We start from the raw sequence: 20,240 nt of genomic DNA, 5'->3' as shown, positions 1-20,240 counted from the left end.
ACCTTGCATTTCTCATAGTTAATTGCTCTCTAAATGTCATTAGTAATTGTTATTGCCAGACCAGAGAGTGCAATCTGGTCTTCCAGAAAAAAAAATCCACCTTTCATTTCTTCTCCTGGGCCATCTCCATTTGGTCATGAATGGATATTTAATAGTAAAACAGTCCAATGTACTCTAGTTCCAACAAGATGGGAAGACATTAGTATACCTGGAAGTGAAACACACCTGATTTATTTATTTATTTTCATGCAGTATGAATGGATCCTTATTCCACTGATATGAGTACAGAATTGTTTATTTAAAGGTTTCTTTAAAACACTTATTTCAAGAGCACTACCAAGTTCTATTCAAACAGCGTCCATAAGTTATCAAAGGAAAAAAACCTTTAGAGTATGCAGGCACGCTTTCCCCAGGATATATGTTAGGAGTACATCAATTATAGGTTTTTGGGTAAGCAACGATTTAAAAATAAAATAAGACTCTTTCCCATCAATCATATTATTCTTTTTCTGTCATATATATGAAATCCCTTTAGTAAAAGGGATGTGGAAACTCAAATCTAGCTCTGAGCTAGATGAATTTATTACACCCCCCCCCCACCTATCTAAATAAGCACATGGTCTCCCTCACTGTAGTATTGGAAAGAGGCATGTGTGTTTGTAAGGGAAAACCAAACAGACGAATTTTGCACTTAGTTCTTGAAGTGTTTAGATCCATGAACACGATTATCCCTTGTGGCACTGAATTATATAGTCTAGGTCCAGCTCCTGTGAAAGTTCTCTTTCCAGAGCTCCTGTGCCTCTCTCCTTGGTTGGCAGTTTCATAGTTCTAGTGGAACACAGCTGTCACTGGAGGCCATGATCACAGAGGGAAAGGAGATCTTTCAGGTACTTAGGGTAACTTTCCAGGAGAGTTGTGAATATCATGATAGAGCCCTTGAACTGGAAGCTGTATCCAACACATTTGTCTAGGGTGTGCATGTGCGTGTATATATATAACCATACACACAGTTGTCTGTCATAGGGTTTACTTTGCAACATATATAAATTATTCTCGCTTAGAGTCAGATTTGCAATTCCATATTCCTTTAACTAAAGGCATCTAAGCTCAGAATTGTCATTTGGATGTTTCTGACAAGGGACTGTGCTTTCAGTAAATATAACTGATGCATATACATTGTCTCTTGGCTGCTTACACTCATGGCCATCTGTTAGGATGGCATGGTGCCTGCTCAAAAGTTGGTTGGACCCTTGCCCTAGGGCATAGATGACAGGCAACAATAGGTTTAGATGGGCAGCCTAAATAGCAGTTCCAAGTGCCATCTCTCCTGTAGGAAGTCCCTTCTCTCTGCCAGCACTGCCACATTGGAACTACATGCCTCCTTACACTTGATCACACATGTTGACACTTGGGTGCACTTCAGTGCATTAATGACTCAACCGATGGCTTTCACCTGACACCCTTTTCTTTCACTCTGCATCACTGCTGGGTATTCTCCACGTGCTAACGTGAAGTTATGTACACTTTGTTAGCCAGGGTGAGTCACACGATAGCATTAACGGTATTTTAAGCAGAGGGACTTTTTATGGTACAGAACAGACTGCTGAAATACCAGTAATTTCCAAGCTCAGTCTCAGGTGAATCTTTGTTAGCCTGAGAGCTCACACTGGATCTTGCTAAAATGACACAGGAAATGCCATATAATGCAGATGCAGATTTTTGATATGCTGATCAGAATCTTCTTTGAGTAACTAAAGGATGTGTTCCTTAACCAAATCAAGACACAAGACAATTCAAGTTCTCTGCAACCTTCTCTGTTCACAGCTAAAAGGGGGAAAGGACAGTGAACAGGCAATACATGATCTGTTTGTTCCAAGACTCCTGCCATTGACCCCTGCTGTTGCCAGAGAGGTCATTAGGCATCCATTTACTTATTCACTTACTCTGTACATTCATTTTCCTAAGATGTTACCATTCAAGTGATAAAATAAATCAAAGCTGTCATCTCAGAGATTGAAGAGGAAGTATGTTAGACTCCATCCCCTATCCTTGGAGTTGCAGTGGCACCCAACGATGCCTACTTGATTCACCGTACTGAGTGAGAACAAAGGAACAGAAACTGAAGCAACAGATTTTGGAGGGGAACTGGGATATGAGCCGGGATATGAGGTTTTATTCTAAGACACAAAGCCAGGCCTCTTCTTTCACTTATAACTGGAAGACAGACTCTATTGGCAGCACACAAAAAAACCCCAGAAAGCAAGACAGAATGCATTAAATAACATATGGAACAAGTTATGCACCTTTCTGGAGAAGCAGTCAATCAGTGCTTGGATGTCAATGTTTTCTCTGAACATGTCAAGTCAGTCCATCATCTTCAGCGCAGATTACCTTCTTGACAACAGATGTGCACACAGAAAATGTAATGTCTTGTTCCATGACAAAAGCATACTGCCAGGCCACAATGAGGGGCATAGTGGCAAGCACTCTTGGTTTCAGTACTAGGAATAGATTCTAGACGCCAAGCACGGTGACTACTAATATAAAAGTTACTTATTAGTTGGTACAGAGCCAATAAGTATACTCCTCAATAACTCGTGCCCATATTTCTTAAATGTGGAAATTAATAATAGGTTTCACCCACACCAAAGTAAGTATTTGGAGCCAATGACATATTCCTCCTCAACTGACCATATACCTGCATTCTAAAAAGCAGAGACCTAACGACAGTTTTTTTTTCCAATCCTGACAATATACCACAAGCAGAACTTCCTTTTTTGCAATACATAAAGGATGTGCAGTCAGACAGACTAAGTATGATGGGTATGTGCCTAAAGCACTTTTAATTTTTAATTATTGTTAGTTATAATTATCTGACTGAAAGCCCAGTGATATGACTGGAATGGGTCTTGTTTTCTTGTAATTTATTAGTTTTATAACTAATAATGATTAAACATTAAAAACGCTCCAAGCACATTCACTAATCAACTTGTTTTAACACTAACCAAGTCTGCTACAGTACTGTCTGGTTCATTTTTCTGATTTTAGAGGAAGACTGATGTTCTGGAAAAATGTATGAATTGCTAGGTCTTAGAGAGCCCACCAATAGCTGAAAGACAAAGATGGGATTTCTGTTTTAAAGAAACACACACCTCACCTGAAAAAACAGCAAAATTATGTACTGAATTAATTAATGCCTTCCACCAAATTAAGAAAGAATTTATTATGGACTGTTTCCAGAAAGAGACTCCTGGGATTTAATATCTAAGCCAAGCACAAACTGTAAAACACAGCACAGAGATCATAAAGGAAAGTGCTACTTTTTTGCCACAGTCACAGCTAAGGTTCTAGGATGGTGTCAATTTTTTTTTTTGAGCAAACAGTACTTCAACCAGGTGTTTTGTGAAACCTCCTCAAACAATTCAGGCCTGGGTTTACATCACTGATGCAACTGGGAACTTTAGTCTCAATTTCTGAAATGTTTGCATCTATGGAGAGGGCCGTTTGGAAGAGGATATCATAGCATTTTAAAAAATGTTTAATTAAGCCTCACCACAGCACTGAGAAGTAGGTAAGTACTATTACCCCCATTATCCAAACCTGAAACAGAGATATTAAATGCCCAAGGGGACAGAGCGAAATGATAAAGCCGGGAACAGAACCTAGATTTTGTAACACTTATATTTGTGCACTGATTACTAAGGGCTAAGTTGAGCTTTTAGGTTCAGCCCTAAGAAGGGGGCAGAATGCAGCTGTGATGCTCCCAGAGGAAGAAACTGGGCTTCTGAGAGGCTCAATTCCTACCCTCTTGCTCTGGATGGCAGCAGGAACTTTGCTGCAGTTCTTCTCAGGGCAAAGCCTGGTCCCCCACTAATACCCAGCCAGCTCCATTGGCTGCTGGATTGCGGGGGAGCCATGACTTCCCTCCACTCCTTACCCTGATCTCCTGCTGTACCCAGAGACACAATCAAAGGAAAACTGATGTGGCTACACAGCTACACTACCTTATCTGGCCCAGTTAGACAAACCTACAATCAAGCCTAAATTATTAGCATCATAGGAATGAGAGATTTATTAGATCGAGTAGTTCCATTAACAGGGGCGGGATATATCCCCTCTCTGGAGGACATATCAGATATTTAACTGATACTACCCTCCATTATATATGCGAAGACAGATTATTTTTTCCCCTTTAAGGAAGCCGTTTTAGAGCCTAATCCAAAGCCCACTGAAATCGATGGAAAGGCTCCCACTGACTTTGATGGGCACTGGATCAAGCCCTTAGAGAACATTAGTGACAAATCATCGTTACTATTGTAATGAGTGCAGCTTGTGTGTAGCAATTTTTGCCAGTTTATGGCTTAAACCTGCAGCTTTTGATATATACTGAAAAGGAAAAAACAAATGATGATGCTAGCCAATGGGCCATGGCATCCTCTTTCCTTTAATGTGTTGACATTTAAAGGAACTTGGCACTTAAAATTACAGAAAAATCTTCCAGTGAGGCTCCCTTAATTCAGTGGTTTGACTTATCTTCAAATCTGAACAGAAAGGAAAGCTTCTCTTTCCTAGCAGGCACTAGAATACCTGCACTAGGAAGGAACTGGCAGATACCTTGTTAGCGCAGTACCTGGATTATTTGTGTGTTGTTTATTATATCCCTTGCTTTAGTTTTCATCAATTGTAATCATTTAGAGGGAAACGGTATGATTAGCAGCACACAAGCAAACAGCTGGAATTAATCCTTTAAATACAAATATTTTATTGGTTATGCCATGGCTCCTTGGAAAAACAGTAGGGCAAAGAGTACAGATGAAAACCCTCCTTGAGTTTCCTCTAAAAATCACTATTCATTCACAATTTGCTTAATGCAATTCTTAATGCAAGCAATTAAGAATTTAGATTTCGCAACTCAGCTTAACAACACAAGTTTAACTATCAACACCCAATATTTGTCATGATTTCAGTCTGTCTTCTAACTTGACAGGGTTTCCTATTCAGTACAAGTCTAAAGACTACCATTTCAGGGGGCAAAGTACTTTCACTAGTTCGTTTCCAAAGTATGGCTATGCTGTACACTATTTCAGCTTTGGCAGGGCAGTACATTAAAGGCACACTCAGCAGCTAATGATTAGTTTGTAATATAGGTCCTAGAGATCATCCTCTGTTTCACAAAGGCTTCTTTCATCTCTCTGTAGTATGAATAAGGCTAAATTCAATTTTCATTTAACTCCTGAGATAAGTCTACACTTGTTTCATTAAATAAATTTCAAAAGGCAGAATGAAGTACTACAGAACCAAAGTATTATAGGTTACGCGTAAATTTACTTCTATTAAGTGTCATTAAATGGAAAAAATATTTACACAGCATAAGACTTTCATCACATTCATAGATGTCAAAGCTCGACTAGCTATCATCCTGAGAGTTCAGAATGTATAATATTGCACTATTTGCTGCTAAATGCTCAGTACAACCATATATCTGCTATTTTCTTTCATCATTATTTTCCACCTAGAATGGCATGTTCCATTGTTTTGTATCTATTCTCTCTTATGTGGGATGTCTTTACAAACTATAAATCATAATGTATTTATCCTTACAATGTTTTCCTGTTTATGGTGGAAGTGCTGCAATATTAAACAAGCAGGAGCAAATTCTATTCTTTGTTATATGGGTGTCTATGAAGTTACTCTGGAATTACATCAGTGTAACTGAGAACAGGATCTTGTCTTTGTGGCTCCACCTGACTCCCTGCATCTTCAAAGCTCATGTATTAAAATACAACCATTAATTCAGAAATGAAAAGGGTGCTTTGAAAAATGCTATTAATGCAGCAACTTGAATTTTTTTCCAAACTATTGAAATGTGAATTTGAAATGACAATCTCCTTTCTAACATGGTCCATATATGCCCCTTTATGTCATACTATACCTAAGGAATCTGCTTAAAAATAGTCACACAGCAGCAGGGCTAACTTATGGCATGCCATTACAGTTGCAAAATTAATTATGGTAGTTTTTTCTCCCAATATATACCCTTTTCCCCACTCTCCTCCCTTTTTCCTGCCCTCTGTAATCAAAGGGGCTCAATGGAAAGTTTTTCCTTGTAATGTAAGATTAAGATTTTTTACATATGTCAGTGGTTTCACAAAAAATACAAGAAAGTAAAATAAAATAGAACGGATCTGATTCTGACTTAAAATGAATATCCTAATTTACACCAATTGGAAAGCAAGATTAGAATTGAAAAGTCAGATTTGTCAAGCATAACTGTTTGAGGGACGGAGACTTTAACATACAGGAGAAACTGCAGTGCTAAGAGACTAAAAGGTCTATGCACGTTAAACTGTTATTAGCAGCCAAACAACTGGCTCACTAAGTAATACTAAATCTTCATTTCTCAACTAGCAGAGAAAAATGTAATAAACAGCCAAGGAATTTAAAACAGGCAACCTACAAATAAGCAACTGATAAGTTAATCATGCTAAGTAAGGTTGCTAGTTCAAAAGTCTTCATAGCTAATGTATTCACATACTCTGTGCCTTGCTTGGCTCAGTTATTTCAATCAATAAAACCCCCTACTTCAAGTAAACACCCTATTCTGAGTCACCACTAAATTCATGCGTAAAACTGTGCAGTTAAACATTGAATTTTCATTCAGACAACACCATTTAAAATGACTTGTATAATTATTATGAACACAGGAATTTTAAATGCACAGATATTCTGTGTAAACACTGAAAATTACAATTATGATTCAAATTTATCTGATGAAAGCTGCTATTTGCATAGATTTTGCTATGCACAACACTTCAGAATACGAACACTATGTAATTAAAATGGTTAATTGCAAAAAGCAGTTGGTCATTAAGACTATAATTTAACAAGGTTCTCTGTATCTGACCATCTGATTTAAAAGGTTAATGCAGTGACCTAGGAAGCCACTGCACCCATTTTAATTGTGCTGGCATTTTGACCAAAGACCACTTTAAATGAAAAAGGGGAGGAAAAATCCAAGCTCACTTTGTGAGCCAATATTATCTTCTAAAACCTACACAGTGAGAAATCACAAAAACAAAATTATTTATTAAAATATTAACAAGGTAGAGTTAAAACTTTTGTACACTTATGCAAATGAGGTTGCTAGAACAAGGGAAAGAAGAGATTCCTCTGGGAGAAAAAATATAAAATCAACAAAGTGAAAAGATCAACCATCCTTCCACTGCATGACAGCACGACACAAGAGGCAGCAACTTGGGAATTCAGCAAGATAAATAAAAACCCTCCAAAGTTTAAGTAAATCATGGTTTATAAAGCTAATAGATTTAAATGAGGAATACAGTATCATTCTATAGAAAGATTACATTTACCAGGGGACAGTAGCAATATTTTGGCAGAAATTCTAAACAGGTAAAATACGTATGATAAGGAAAACCCAGACTGAGAACCTCTGTGTATCTATTTAAAAGTTAAAGCTCTGGTAGTCAATTCTCCTATGTGATAATTAGATATGCAGGGCTTTTCTCTGCTGCTAGATTAACAAAAAGTTACAGCACTATGGCAGGTTCTCTGCATTTCAACGGGTTTAACACTGAAGGTCAAAACTTAATTTTAAGCATAATTGATTCAACACTAACCTGACCTATGAGGAAAGATTTTAAAAACTGGGCATATTTAGTCTTGAGAAAAGAAGACTGAGGGGGGATGTGATAACAGTCTTCAAATATGCTAAGGGCTGTTATAAGGAGAACTGTGATCAATTGTTCTCTGTGTTCACTGAAAGTAGGACAAGAAGTATTGGGCTTAATCTGCAGCAAGGGAGAATTAGGTTAGATATTTGGAAAAACTTTCTAACTCTCAGGGTTGCTAAGCTCTGGAATAGGCCTCCAAGGGAGGCTGTGGAATCCCCATCACTGAAGGTTTTTAAGAACAGGTTCGACAAACACCCGTCAGGGATGGTCTAGATTTACTTGGCCCTGCCTCAGAGCAGGGGGCTGGACTTGATGACCTCTCGAGGCCTCTTCCAGCCTTATAATTCTATGATTCCCAACACTGCTCCTTAGAACTCCTCCAGCAGTTGCCCTGAGTGAGCTTGTGCCTGAGGCAGACCTACTGCCTCCAGGAGGGCAAGGGGAATCTGGATCCGCGCAGTCTTTTGAAAAAATGCAATGCATACTTCTGTCTGCATGTGTGGAGACAGGAACGGGGGACCCCTCACACGCGCACTTTGGGACTTGTAGCTTGGGAAGGCTGAAATCAATGGAGCTGCATCCACTTATGCCAGCAGTGAAATTGGACTGTAGTGCCTAGTTTTAACAATCTGCTACATACTACTATGCCTTTGCGGCTGTGGCTGGTCTGATTAGAATTCCATGTTCAAGTGGCATGTTCATTTTGCTCTTGTACCTACATAGGTATGATTCCTTTACTTTTTACTTAACACTGGGGAAGGAGGACTGTCATAACGTTAGTTTAGTCTTTGTGTGTTAATCATTCCCTACATTATTAATAGAGAAAAAGAAATTATTTACATAGTGCTTCATGTAGACATGTCAGTATGTAGCAATGCTACTATCAAGAGAAATACTCAAAGAATCATGATATCTGTCTTGTCTTATTTTATGCCAGCCAGGCTCAGAGATCCCTTTCTCCTGATAGCACCCACGGGGAGAAAGAGAAAGAGAGAATAGGAGAGTTTGCTGCTGTTGCAAAGAGGGAGGGAAAACCATAGTTATGCATTGGTTAAAGAAATAGTCTAAAAGCTGAGCAGTGATGAGAGGGTTATTACATACAAACAAAATAATTGCTGTCAGTTTGCATTTACTCATTTCAAAAACATACCTGAAGTTCTGTCTGAAAGAAGAACTTCTGTGGGCACTGGGAACAGTCATAAATTTTATCTTCCTGCCCATGGACTGCAAAGATATGCTGCTGCAGTTTGTTTGCCTGTACAAAAACTGAAATAATACAGTGTAATCAGAGGTTAAGTTTGCTTTAGGTAACTTCTTCCCCATATTTGCTGCACATTTATTATGGCTGTAATCCTAAAAGGTCCAATGATATTTATCAATAAATCATCAATATCTGTTTCAGTACAATTATCCTGCAAGAGAGTGGACAATATTAATAATTTAAGTTTTAAAGAATGATGTTTAGCTTAGTTATAATAGACTCTAAATATCACATAGATTTTTGACATTCCACCATAAAGTCACTGCTCTCCATTCATAATTGGATGAACCCAATTGTATAACTGAAAAAAGGGTGTCACCTCTTTTGCAGGGAGCTGTGAGCCAATCATAAGTGCATGAGATTTAATGCAGGAGAATTGGATCAGTAGAGACCTAGGGGGTTAATCCAGAAGATGTGTTACCAGTGCAACATTTCTGGCAGACTACAAAGCAAGTGTGAACCTGCAGATGTAGTCTGTTGCAAAGACAACCTGTATAACTATTTTGTCCATATAGAATAGAAGAGATAAGATTTAATACCATAAATACTGTTACACCTAAGCATTTTTATAATTTTGAATTGAAAGTAATTCTGATTTTGTCTAGTAGAGTTTGGAAATTAAGCACGCTGAGTTTATGATTTATTTGGTTAAGGTTTATTTCTCAGCCTACTTCACATCTCATTTTAGATCAATGTTTATGGGTTCTAGACCTATGCAATATGCAAAAATAGCTTCTTGCTAACTGAATTTAAAGAAATACTATTAAGGATTTATTTCATAGCATGTCTCAGAGGCTAGATCTACACTACTAGGTAAGGGGTATGACTGCCCTGCTCATGTAGTTAAGGACATTGAAGTTAATGGTAAATGGGACAAAATACAACATGGCTTTACAAAAGGTAGATCGTGCCAAACCAACCTAATCTCCTTTTTTGAAAAAGTAACAGATTTTTTAGATAAAGGAAATGCAGTGGATCTAATTTACCTAGTTTTCAGTAAGGCATTTGATACCGTGCCACATGGGGAATTATTAGTTAAATGGAGAAGATGGGGATCAATTTGAACATCAAAAGGTGGATAAGGAATTGGTTAAAGGGGAGACTGCAACGGGTCCTACTGAAAGGTGAACTGTCAGGCTGGAGGGAGGTTACCAGTGGAGTTCCTTAGGGATCGGTTTTGGGACCAATCTTATTTAATCTTTTTATTACTGACCTTGGCACAAAATGTGGGAGTGTGCTAATAAAGTTTGCAGATGATACAAAGCTGGGAGGAATTGCCAATACAGAGAAGGATCGCGATATTATACAGGAGGATCTGGATGACCTTGTAAACTGGAGTAATAGTAATAGGATGAAATTTAATAGTGAGAAGTGTAAGGTTATGCATTTAGGGATTAATAACAAGAATTTTAGTTATAAGTTGGGGACACATCAATTAGAAGTAACGGAAGAGGAGAAGGACCTTGGAGTATTGGTTGATCATAGGATGACTATGAGCTGCCAATGTGATATGGCTGTGAAAAAAGCTAATGCAGTTTTGGGATACATCAGGAGAGGCATTTCCAGTAGGGATAAGGAGGTTTTAGTACCATTATACAAGGCACTGATGAGACCTCACCTAGAATACTGTGTGCAGTTCTGGTCTCCCATGTTAATAAAGGATGAATTCAAACTGGAGCAGGTACAGAGAAGGGCTACTAGGATGATCCGAGGAATGGAAAACTTGTCTTATGAAAGGAGACTTAAGGAGCTTGGCTTGTTTAGCCTAACTAAAAGAAGGTTGAGGGGAGATATGATTGCTCTCTATAAATATATCAGAGGGATAAATACAGGAGAGGGAGAGGAATTATTTCAGCTCAGCACCAATGTGGACACAAGAACAAATGGGTATAAAGTGGCCACCAGGAAGTTTAGACTTGAAATTAGACGAAGATTTCTAACCATCAGAAGAGTGAAGTTTTGGAATAGCCTTCCAAGGGAAGCAGTGGGGGCAAAAGATCTATCTGGTTTTAAGATTCTACTCGATAAGTTTATGGAGGAGATGGTATGATGGGATAATGTGATTTTGGAAAGTAATTGATCTTTAAATATTCAGTGTAAATAGGACTAATCCCCTGAGATGGGATATTAGATGGATGGGATCTGAGTTACCCAGGAAAGAATTTTCTGTAGTATCTGGCTGGTGAATCTTGCCCATATGCTCAGGGTTTAGCTAATCGCCATATTTGGGGTCGGGAAGGAATTTTCCTCCAGGGCAGATTGGAGAGGCCCTGGAGGTTTTTCACCTTCCTCTGTAGCATGGGGCACAGGTCACTTGAGGGAGGCTTCTCTGCTCCTTGAAGTCTTTAAACCATGATTTGAGGACTTCAATAGCTCAGACATAGGTGAGGTTTTTCATAGGAGTGGGTGGGTGAGATTCTGTGGCCTGCGCTGTGCAGGAGGTCGGACTAGATGATCAGAATGGTCCCTTCTGACCTTAGTATCTATGAATCTATGTACATATACTTGTGTTAGCCTCACTGAGCTAGCACAGGTATGAACAGCAGTGTAGCTGCGGTAGCATGGGCTACGGAGACAAGACTTAGCCATGCAGAGTACAGACCTGCCTGAAACAAGTGGGTACATAGTGGGCATGGCTTAGCTCCCATGGCTCCAGAGTACGTGTACACAAGCTGAGCTTGCAGTGTAAACATAGCCAGAAAAGGACGAATTAAGTCCAAAACTACAAACTGCAGTCTCTCAAACTGTAGATCAAATTCTGAGAGGTCATGAGCACCTGCGACTTCCACTGAAGTTAAGGTGGACTGCGGGTGCCGGAGTGCCCCTCATGATTCAACCTTTTATTTTTCACTTAGCTCATAGTCACACACGTAGGAAATGAAAGACAGATGTCATGTACACATCTAGCATTACTTTAACATTTTTCAAATACAAGACGTTCATTGCAATTTTAAAAAAAGCGTATAGAGCATTCAACAGATCCTACAGTTGCTTTAACCAAGATCATCCAAATTTGCTTTGCAAGACAGCTTAAAGTTAACTACAAAAGATGGATAAACAGCAAGATTTTAGATATGTGCTCTACATAGAAAAAACAGGACCTGGCCATATGTATCTGAGGGCAGATTCTGGTCTTACAATGAAAAATTGAATGCAGCAATTAAACCGCCAGTAACATATACTCCTGTTTACAGGCTTGTGACAAAACTATACAGTTTTAGGGTTTGATCTTACCAGCTCACATGAGTACTTCCACTGAGAACTGACTACAGGCTACTGGGGTATGTAAAAAGCACTCACATGAGTGAGGGGTGCACAGGAGTAGGTTCTTATCTCACAAGAACTGTGTTTAGAAATGTATCACATTTTCTACCCAACAAATGTAATTTCAAAAGGGCTGTAATTAGCTTCTTGAGTTTGGGAACTGATGCAGGGTGTCAAAAAATCACGCTGCTGTTCTTCAGTTTTAGACTGATGGTATTTTAAACGTTTCCAAGCAGAACATTTTTTCCCAAGGAATGGAATACTGTATTTTAAAAATCCCCTGTGTGTCATTTCTGGATCAAGCCATGCACACTGAGGCTTGTCTAGGTCTTACTGTCTTACCTGTGAAACAAACAGGGCATTTGAATGTGCCTCCCATCCCCTCAAAGCTGTGCTCAATCAGGTGACACAGAAGCTTTGCTGGAGAGTCAAACATCTGGTTACACAGCTTGCACTCATGATTGATGCCTTCCTCTGCAAGGTTCAAATGATACAACTTGTTAGTGACAGAGCAGATTAGTGTCTGAAATGCAGCAGTCTGCTAGAAATGGTAAAGCTGGATTGCACAGCTTCAAGGACCCAAAGACATAACAATTTCTGTGTCCCTATTACAAAAGCACACACAGTCACTTGTACAATGTATTCAGGTGTACAGCCGCAAGTCAAATTTAGGGGCATTTATTTTCAGCTGTGATGAAAGTAATGCTGTGATCAAACCACCAGTAACATATACTCCTGTTTACAGGCTTGTGACAATATTGTACCTTTGCACCTTGCATCTTACCACAAAGGCAGAACATTGTTGCTCTGGATATCTATTATTAAACACTCAAAAAGCATTTAAAACAAACTGAACAGTGGGAATTCAACCACCACCACTACAAACAGAATGAAATCCCATCTTCACCTCAGATTACATTGCAAGTATAGAGGAGGAGGAGAAGAGGAAACTATCAGGGAATAGCAGGAATGCAGGTCTAACTCAGCCTTCATTTTATATGTAATGCCTTTTTTGGGTTGAAATGAGACCACTGATGGTATTTAAATGGCACTTTTAAATTGAATTTCCCTTTCATATATATTTGTTTTGAACAGATCTTTCATGGAGATGTTCTGAATACAAAGAACCTATTTAAAAATCCCCTTAAATTTTGGTTTATTAATAAACATTTACTATTATTATTATTTTACCAGCATATTAACCTAATACATTAATTTGTCATTTTTGGTATTTTGTGCAGTTAGGACATATTGTGAAATATTGGAACAACATTTCAAAAGATTCCCAGAAATACAAATGAAATAATCTGTATTGGGGGGGAGGGAGAAGATCAGGTTGTGTACACAATACCTGTTTTGTGCATGCCAGTAAATATGCCCACAGTATTTACAAGTGTTTTTTGTAAATATCAGCCAAAAATTTGTCTTCTCATGAAAATATATTTTAAAAAATCAAGTTCTGGCCTATGAGATATGCACTACTTTATGTCTTCATCTCAAAATCTCATCTAATTTACATTTTTAGTTCCAGAATAGCAAGAAGTGATTATAGTACTATGAAATAACCTCCTGCTAAATGTACTTGCATCCTCAAATAATATGAGAAAGAGCATAGAAAATCTCTGTTTATAATTGCTTTTATATTACCTTTTTATAACCTTAAAATGGCTGAACAGAGGAAAATTATTGTTTTCCATAAGGCCTTTGAAACTTAAGGAATCTCAAAGCCCTTACAAAGTAGCAAGTTAAATAACAGTAATATGGTAATAGTGAAAGCAAATGGAGCAGCCATTATGCACTTGTAATAGCTCAGACACACACATAGCCTACATATTAGAACCTGGCTTTTTGTTTAAAACAGGGCCAGCAGGGGAGGGTTGGTGGCATGCAGCTGGAGAGAATTCCCAGAGTACATGTGTCTTAAAGGGCCCTAACGTCACCAAGAGGATATTAAAAAAAATCTGTAAGTGGTGACTTGTGCAGTAGTGAGCTATGCCTGGGCCACTGTTAGGAGCTGTCCACGCTGCTCCAAAAACAGGTAAGCTCCCGAAGCACTTATAATTGGTGCTCTGTTCCCCATACTGCCTATAACACATACAGAGCAGAGAGCAGAATGCTGATGACAAGAAATGCTTGAGGAGAAGAGGCAGCATCAGTGAAGCATGAATGGATAGCTCCTCCCACAGAGGGGATGCCAGGCACCTCTAACATGTAGGGCACGTTTCTCTACCCTTATCTGCACTGTGGTCCTCTAGTCATAAAATGACTGCAGAATACGCAATAAAGCCCCCAAAGTGTGCACAGCCAGTTTAGACTGGAGGGGGAAATGCTATCCTTTTTCTTTGTAATGTTTCATGGAGAAAGAAGAGGGAGATTGAGGGAAGGGGGGGAAGACAGACAGAGGGGATGGGAAGGAAGTAAAAATAGAAAAGGGAGACAGAAAGGAGAAGAGAAAAAACACTGGTGTGAGTACAGACACCAAGTATTTCTACTCTGCATTCTGACTACTCTAGAAATTCTCTAGATGGCCAAAACTGAGCGGTGGAATATTTGTCAGAACACAAGGATTCTATTTTGAAATTTTTGAAATTTCTGATCTGGACAGCCACCAAAGATGGGCAGATATTTAGTATTTAAGCATGAATATTTTAAAAAATTCCTTTCCCCCAATCTCCTGTATTATCCAACCTGGCTTCCTAGAAGAGACTCTTGTGTGCCCAGTTTCAATCCTGTGCAAATTTGCATAGTTTAGTAATAAACCCCATGGGGAAAAAAAGGCAGGGAGATGGCTTTGTGATGGAGATGCTGTAGAACCCTTAACCAAATAGCTGTGAACAATGACAATGCAGTATAATAAACATGTAAAGTACAAAGCTGATACTATGGTAATAGAAAGAATTCCTTCAAATAGTAAATCAGAGAAATCATATTTGACATTCATTTGCTAACTTCCATATACTGTATTATTCAGAAACCCATTCACTTGTAAATCATATACAGCATATGGTCCTGAGTGAGCACTCATTAGGAAAAATGTTTCCTTTGTGGCTAAATACCTATAATTTCAGAAAAATTAAAAATGTGAAATATATGTAATATTCAATATGAGACTGAAATTATATTCTCTGGGTCTTCACATGTTTAATTAGGTATCACTGATTGCATATTTTCTTGGCTGATCCCTGCAGTATTTTACATAGTTAAATCTACAACAAACTAAACCTGGAATGAAAAATAATAAAACATAATAGGTTCCTGCAGATCTGGAAATTGATCCCACTCGAGGCAAGACTTTTGATTTGCAAATCCACTTCTGAATTATAAGGCCTTCTCCTCACTGGTGGGGTTTTTATTCCACTCCCACAGGAGTCCATTATGTATTTCTTGTGTCTATAAAACCATCCAGGAAGAAAAAAGGGGGATGAGGGGGGAAGGAAAGTACCCCGGTTAGCATGACAAACATTTCTCTATTCATGCATGTGTATCCAAACTATGAAAATGCCCAAAGATACAGAGAGAAATACTGTTACAATCACTCGCTTCTCAGTGGCATTTTAATAGAATTTTACATAGAAACACAGAGTATGCATAGAGATACAGGTGTATCTTTGGAGAATAACTTTCCTGAATTATATAAGATCACATAGGCACATGTGAGACAGCTTCATGGTGACAATGCAGCATCTGACAGCCAGCACGCCATTCAAGCATGTGCTGGTGGGCTTTAGTAAAAGAAAACATGCCATCATTTCCCTCGTTTTTATTCCATTTTTTTTTTAACATGACAGGCATCCAAAAGAGAGTCCCACATAACTCAAGTGAATTATACAGCTCTTCTCATTTGTAAAATAAAATGCAGATTTTTGCTGCTTGCTTTGCTAGCGCTTCTCCCATTTCTCCTTAAGTGTATCTGTGTGTGGATCCATTGATTTTAACACCAAACAAGCAATACATTGTAAACAAGATTCTAAGGTTTCTTTCCCTCCCCCCACCAAGCTCAGAATAATAAGCATTAATTTTACACTTCATTTCTCAAAAAAATAATCGGATGTGCTCTTGTTTAAAACAAGCAGGCCTGCTGGATTCTGTCAGGCTGAAACTATGTCAGGCCAAAAGAGGAACAGAGTGCTTTGTGTAAAAGTATCATGGGGAGATGATAGTATCCTGTAATGTTCTCAGTACCTACTTTTGTCTCCAAAAGCATTTGATCCCTGGCAGACACATACTTATTTCCATACTGGTCTTGAGGGAAGCCAGTAGGAATGAGAGCTGATTATCTGAATCCTGAAGGTGAAACCTGGGTGGTGCCCACTGATGTCAAAGGCAGGCATTTCGATAATTTTAGGTACATAATTTACTGTCTGTTAGTGAGGATTAGTGGGTCGCCCAGACCCAGCTGAACTGCAGTGGTGAAGCACGCAGTTTATTGTTCTTAAGTTCAAACATATTTACGTGATAGTTCTAAATATGCTGATAGGACGCTTAATAGCACTTACATTGTCATTCTGCCCATTTTATAGTGGGAATATGCTTCTCCATAAAGCTATTTCTGTTGCAGTACTGTGCATCTAATACATAGTACAACGAGTCTCTAAGCTACTAAGAGAATTGACAATAGCAGCCTCCTGGCGAGGATGCAGTATAATTAATAATGCTGTATTAAACCCATGTTCTGTATCAGCTGCATTTCTAATTATAACTATATTAATGGCAATATAAAACAGTGCATTAACACTGTCATGCAATGACATGTTATCAAACCAATAACAAATGAGAGATTTGAACAATAAAGAGGCACTGTCTTTCCTGTTAGTTAAAACTTCTTTCTGCAACTTGATTTAATAAAACAAAATTCTCCCTTACAGAAGAAAATAAAATAGTCCCAGACCATGTGGTGAAGAAATTTAAGACAATCTGACACTCATTCTTGATAGCAGCATGTAAATCCCACACTGCAACTCTTCCAAAAAATACTATTATTTCTGCTTCATTGCAGCAAATTACGGTTAAGGGGAGGCTACAGTGAGGTGCACACATCCTGGAGTTACCTATACGTCTAATGAATCTTGATATAGTGAAATGCAGCGTAACCAAACATTAATGTACTATGTCATAAATCTGGTAAAATTAAATGGGGCCCTGTAAGAGGTGCTCTAGTAATAGTAAAAATAAATAGATATTAGAATAAACACATGGCAATAACCTGAGAAATGGAAGAAACTGTTGTCTATGCAATTCATTTCCAAGTAAAACACTATTTAAAACAAACAAACAATCCAAGCAGTTTACACCATGATGTTATTTAGTCGATGTCTACAAACAGACTAGGAAAACAAATAAATGAAACAAGATCTGATTATAAAGAAAGCCCATTAGCAACCAAAGAATATAGAAGCAGTGTGAAGAAACGAACAATTTCATTCTAGGCGGATGGCACTGTTTTACTATTGATTTGTCATTAACTGCCACAAAGATGAATGTAGAACCAAGCTCTGAGTAAAGCAGCATGTAGACTATAAGCAAAACAGGGTCACAAGCAGGAAACAGCGGACCAACAAATGTTCAGATGAGATTGTTACTACAATGTTAGACATGCAGGCTGATGTTACTTCACCACTATTTGTTACTTAAGAAAGTTTCTTACTGTACAAGATATCTGAGCTATATTTCTCATTTATATTTTCCTAATTAATCCAGGAGGATATAGTTGCACCCTTCTTTAAACCCCCAGAGAATGCTTCCCAATATCCTTCTGGAGAGATGGGACCCATGTCTTTTCTCCCAAGTGTCTTCAGGAGACACAAACGAGCTCGGCTAGCCTTACCTTGGCACCACTGGGACAAAGGCACTCTTCAAAACAGTACCCTGACAATTAAGTAGTCTGGGTTTTGAAAGGCTTGGGATTGATGGCATGGACAGCGAAATATCACCTGGGGAACTGGGTGTAGTCCTCTGAGGGTTGCTTGAGGTCAGTTACTATAGCAACATAGAATGAGCTCAACCTTGTAACTGACCCTTATCTTTTTTTGATCTGTGGGACACTTGGGGCCATAGCTGGAAATCAACTGGAAAATAATTTGGTCACATATCAGAAAGAAAACTATTTATACTATTTATCCAGGTAGAGCTGATCTCTCCCTTTGACAACTCTGCTACGTTATGAGGCCCTTAATGTTTCTACACTATTCAATAAACTTATGTAGACAATCTACACTTATATACTTGTAACAAAATGCAACCACGGGTATCTTTATTGTTGGTTATATTGATATAGTGCCAAATTCTTCCATCACTTCCAGCTCATGCAATTCCAGACTTGACTATGTAGATACATATACACCTACACACCTCTTACAGAGTTTAATATTTTAGGGTGGCATCTGCAACTCATATTCTTTTGTGCTTTATCTCGCACATGATTCTGCTTTGAAATATATTTTTATGATCTAGAATGGCACAAAACTGATGTCTTTTATGAGCTGAAGATTGGTTAATAAAATCTTGTATTCTGCTTCATTCCTATGACAATTTTACTATTATAAGTTTTCAGGGGATATGACAGCTGTCCACAGTGCTTAAAAACATTACTTTAATGAAAAATGATAATATGAGGAGTTTTATATTTCTAGATAGTACATAAGAAAAATCAACAAAATGCATTTGCTTTTGAAGCATATATTTGGCTTTGACCCAAGTTTATTGATTAAAATTAATCATATCTTCCTTATTTTTTGTGTATATTGAAATATAGCTCTTTATAATGGTTTGACAAAAACAAATTGTGGATATACCCAGCTTCCTGCTGGAGCCCTGCTGGTGAAGTTGATTTTGGAAAGCAGTGAAGATATGAAGAGATAAAAATCTCAGAACTTCTTTTCAAATTTCACTAAGAGAGAGCATTCCACTGATCTCTAGTAATAAACTTTCTAACTGCCTTTGTTGTACTAATTACATGGATCTCTACTCCTAAAAAGCTATTCTTTTTCAGACTAAAGTAGCTCAAACATACAACAACACACTTTAAACTCTTTTCATTATCCCATGAAACTCTCAAGCTCAAAATATGCGGAGGAATTAGATTCCAAATTATTTATTTGGTAGCATGGAAGTTCATGGTATACACTGTATACAAGTACATGTTAGTAGACTGCAAAATTAAAATGACCATTAAAAGAAGCAGTTCCCAGGGGGCTGAGAATGATACTGTGTAAATTGCTGTGGGATTTCCTACTGAATGGAACTGCAGATTGACTTCTGAATGTTACTCAAGAATTGATACTTTTCACTGGCAAGCACTGTTTAGCGCCTATACTTTACCAAGGAAGAGAATGTTAAAATCATATAAGATGTGTCTTAAAAGCCTCTCTCTTTATCAACCTACTTTTCACATTACACTGAAAACTTAATGTGGAAGTTCAAAGTTGTGCACCCCCCATTTACTTGCTATGTAACTTTATTTCAGATTTAAATATTATGCTCACAACTGCATAAAGTTTAGGATAAACTATATTGCTGCAATGCATTATAGTGTATCTAGAGTTAATGTCTGTCAGCCTTTCTCTAAAAACCTCTTTTTTCTGCATGGTTTATATCAATTTTTCCTCTGGGCTGAAGTTATGAGCCTGAGTCTCTTCTTACATCAGTGTAAATCAGGTATAATGAGAGGTAAATGAAGTCCTACACACACACACTTAATTTGTATGAAATTGATAAACCAACAACACTGGCCAAAGTCAAACACAGTACAATTGTTACATAAGCTTCCTCATACTGCACAACTCTGTCTTTTTAGTCAAGGGCCCAATTCACCACTGCATTTCCCCCAGTTTAATGGTGTCAGATCACTGTAAAACTGATGTAATACAGTGGAGAATCAGGCTCATGAGTTGCAATATCTACACAATTCCTGTATTGGTATCTCCGAATAATTCTGCCAACTGATACATCTCAGTCAATAAATAGTCTACCGTCTTTCCATGTTGGTTCTCCATACTATTCTTTTCTATCACTGCACTCATTCCTAA

The 20,240-nt window shown here is 38.1% G+C and overlaps 1 protein-coding gene across 10 annotated transcripts in view; it reads right to left on the bottom strand.

The window, feature by feature from the left end:
* Positions 1-20,240, bottom strand: part of ZNF423 (zinc finger protein 423) — a 324,001-nt gene that overhangs the window by 20,287 nt on the left and 283,474 nt on the right. For all 10 annotated transcript variants that reach the window (XM_038368894.2, XM_038368895.2, XM_038368893.2 and 7 more), the window contains 2 exons: positions 12,559-12,690; positions 8,842-8,957 (listed from right to left, as the gene is read on the bottom strand). In XM_038368894.2, coding sequence (XP_038224822.1) covers positions 8,842-8,957; positions 12,559-12,690 — 248 coding nt within the window. The remainder of the gene's footprint in view (positions 1-8,841; positions 8,958-12,558; positions 12,691-20,240) is intronic.

Source organism: Dermochelys coriacea, chromosome 12 (genome assembly GCF_009764565.3).
Source record: "Dermochelys coriacea isolate rDerCor1 chromosome 12, rDerCor1.pri.v4, whole genome shotgun sequence".
Taxonomy (NCBI): domain Eukaryota; kingdom Metazoa; phylum Chordata; order Testudines; family Dermochelyidae; genus Dermochelys; species Dermochelys coriacea.
This window is presented reverse-complemented; position numbering and strand designations above follow the sequence as displayed.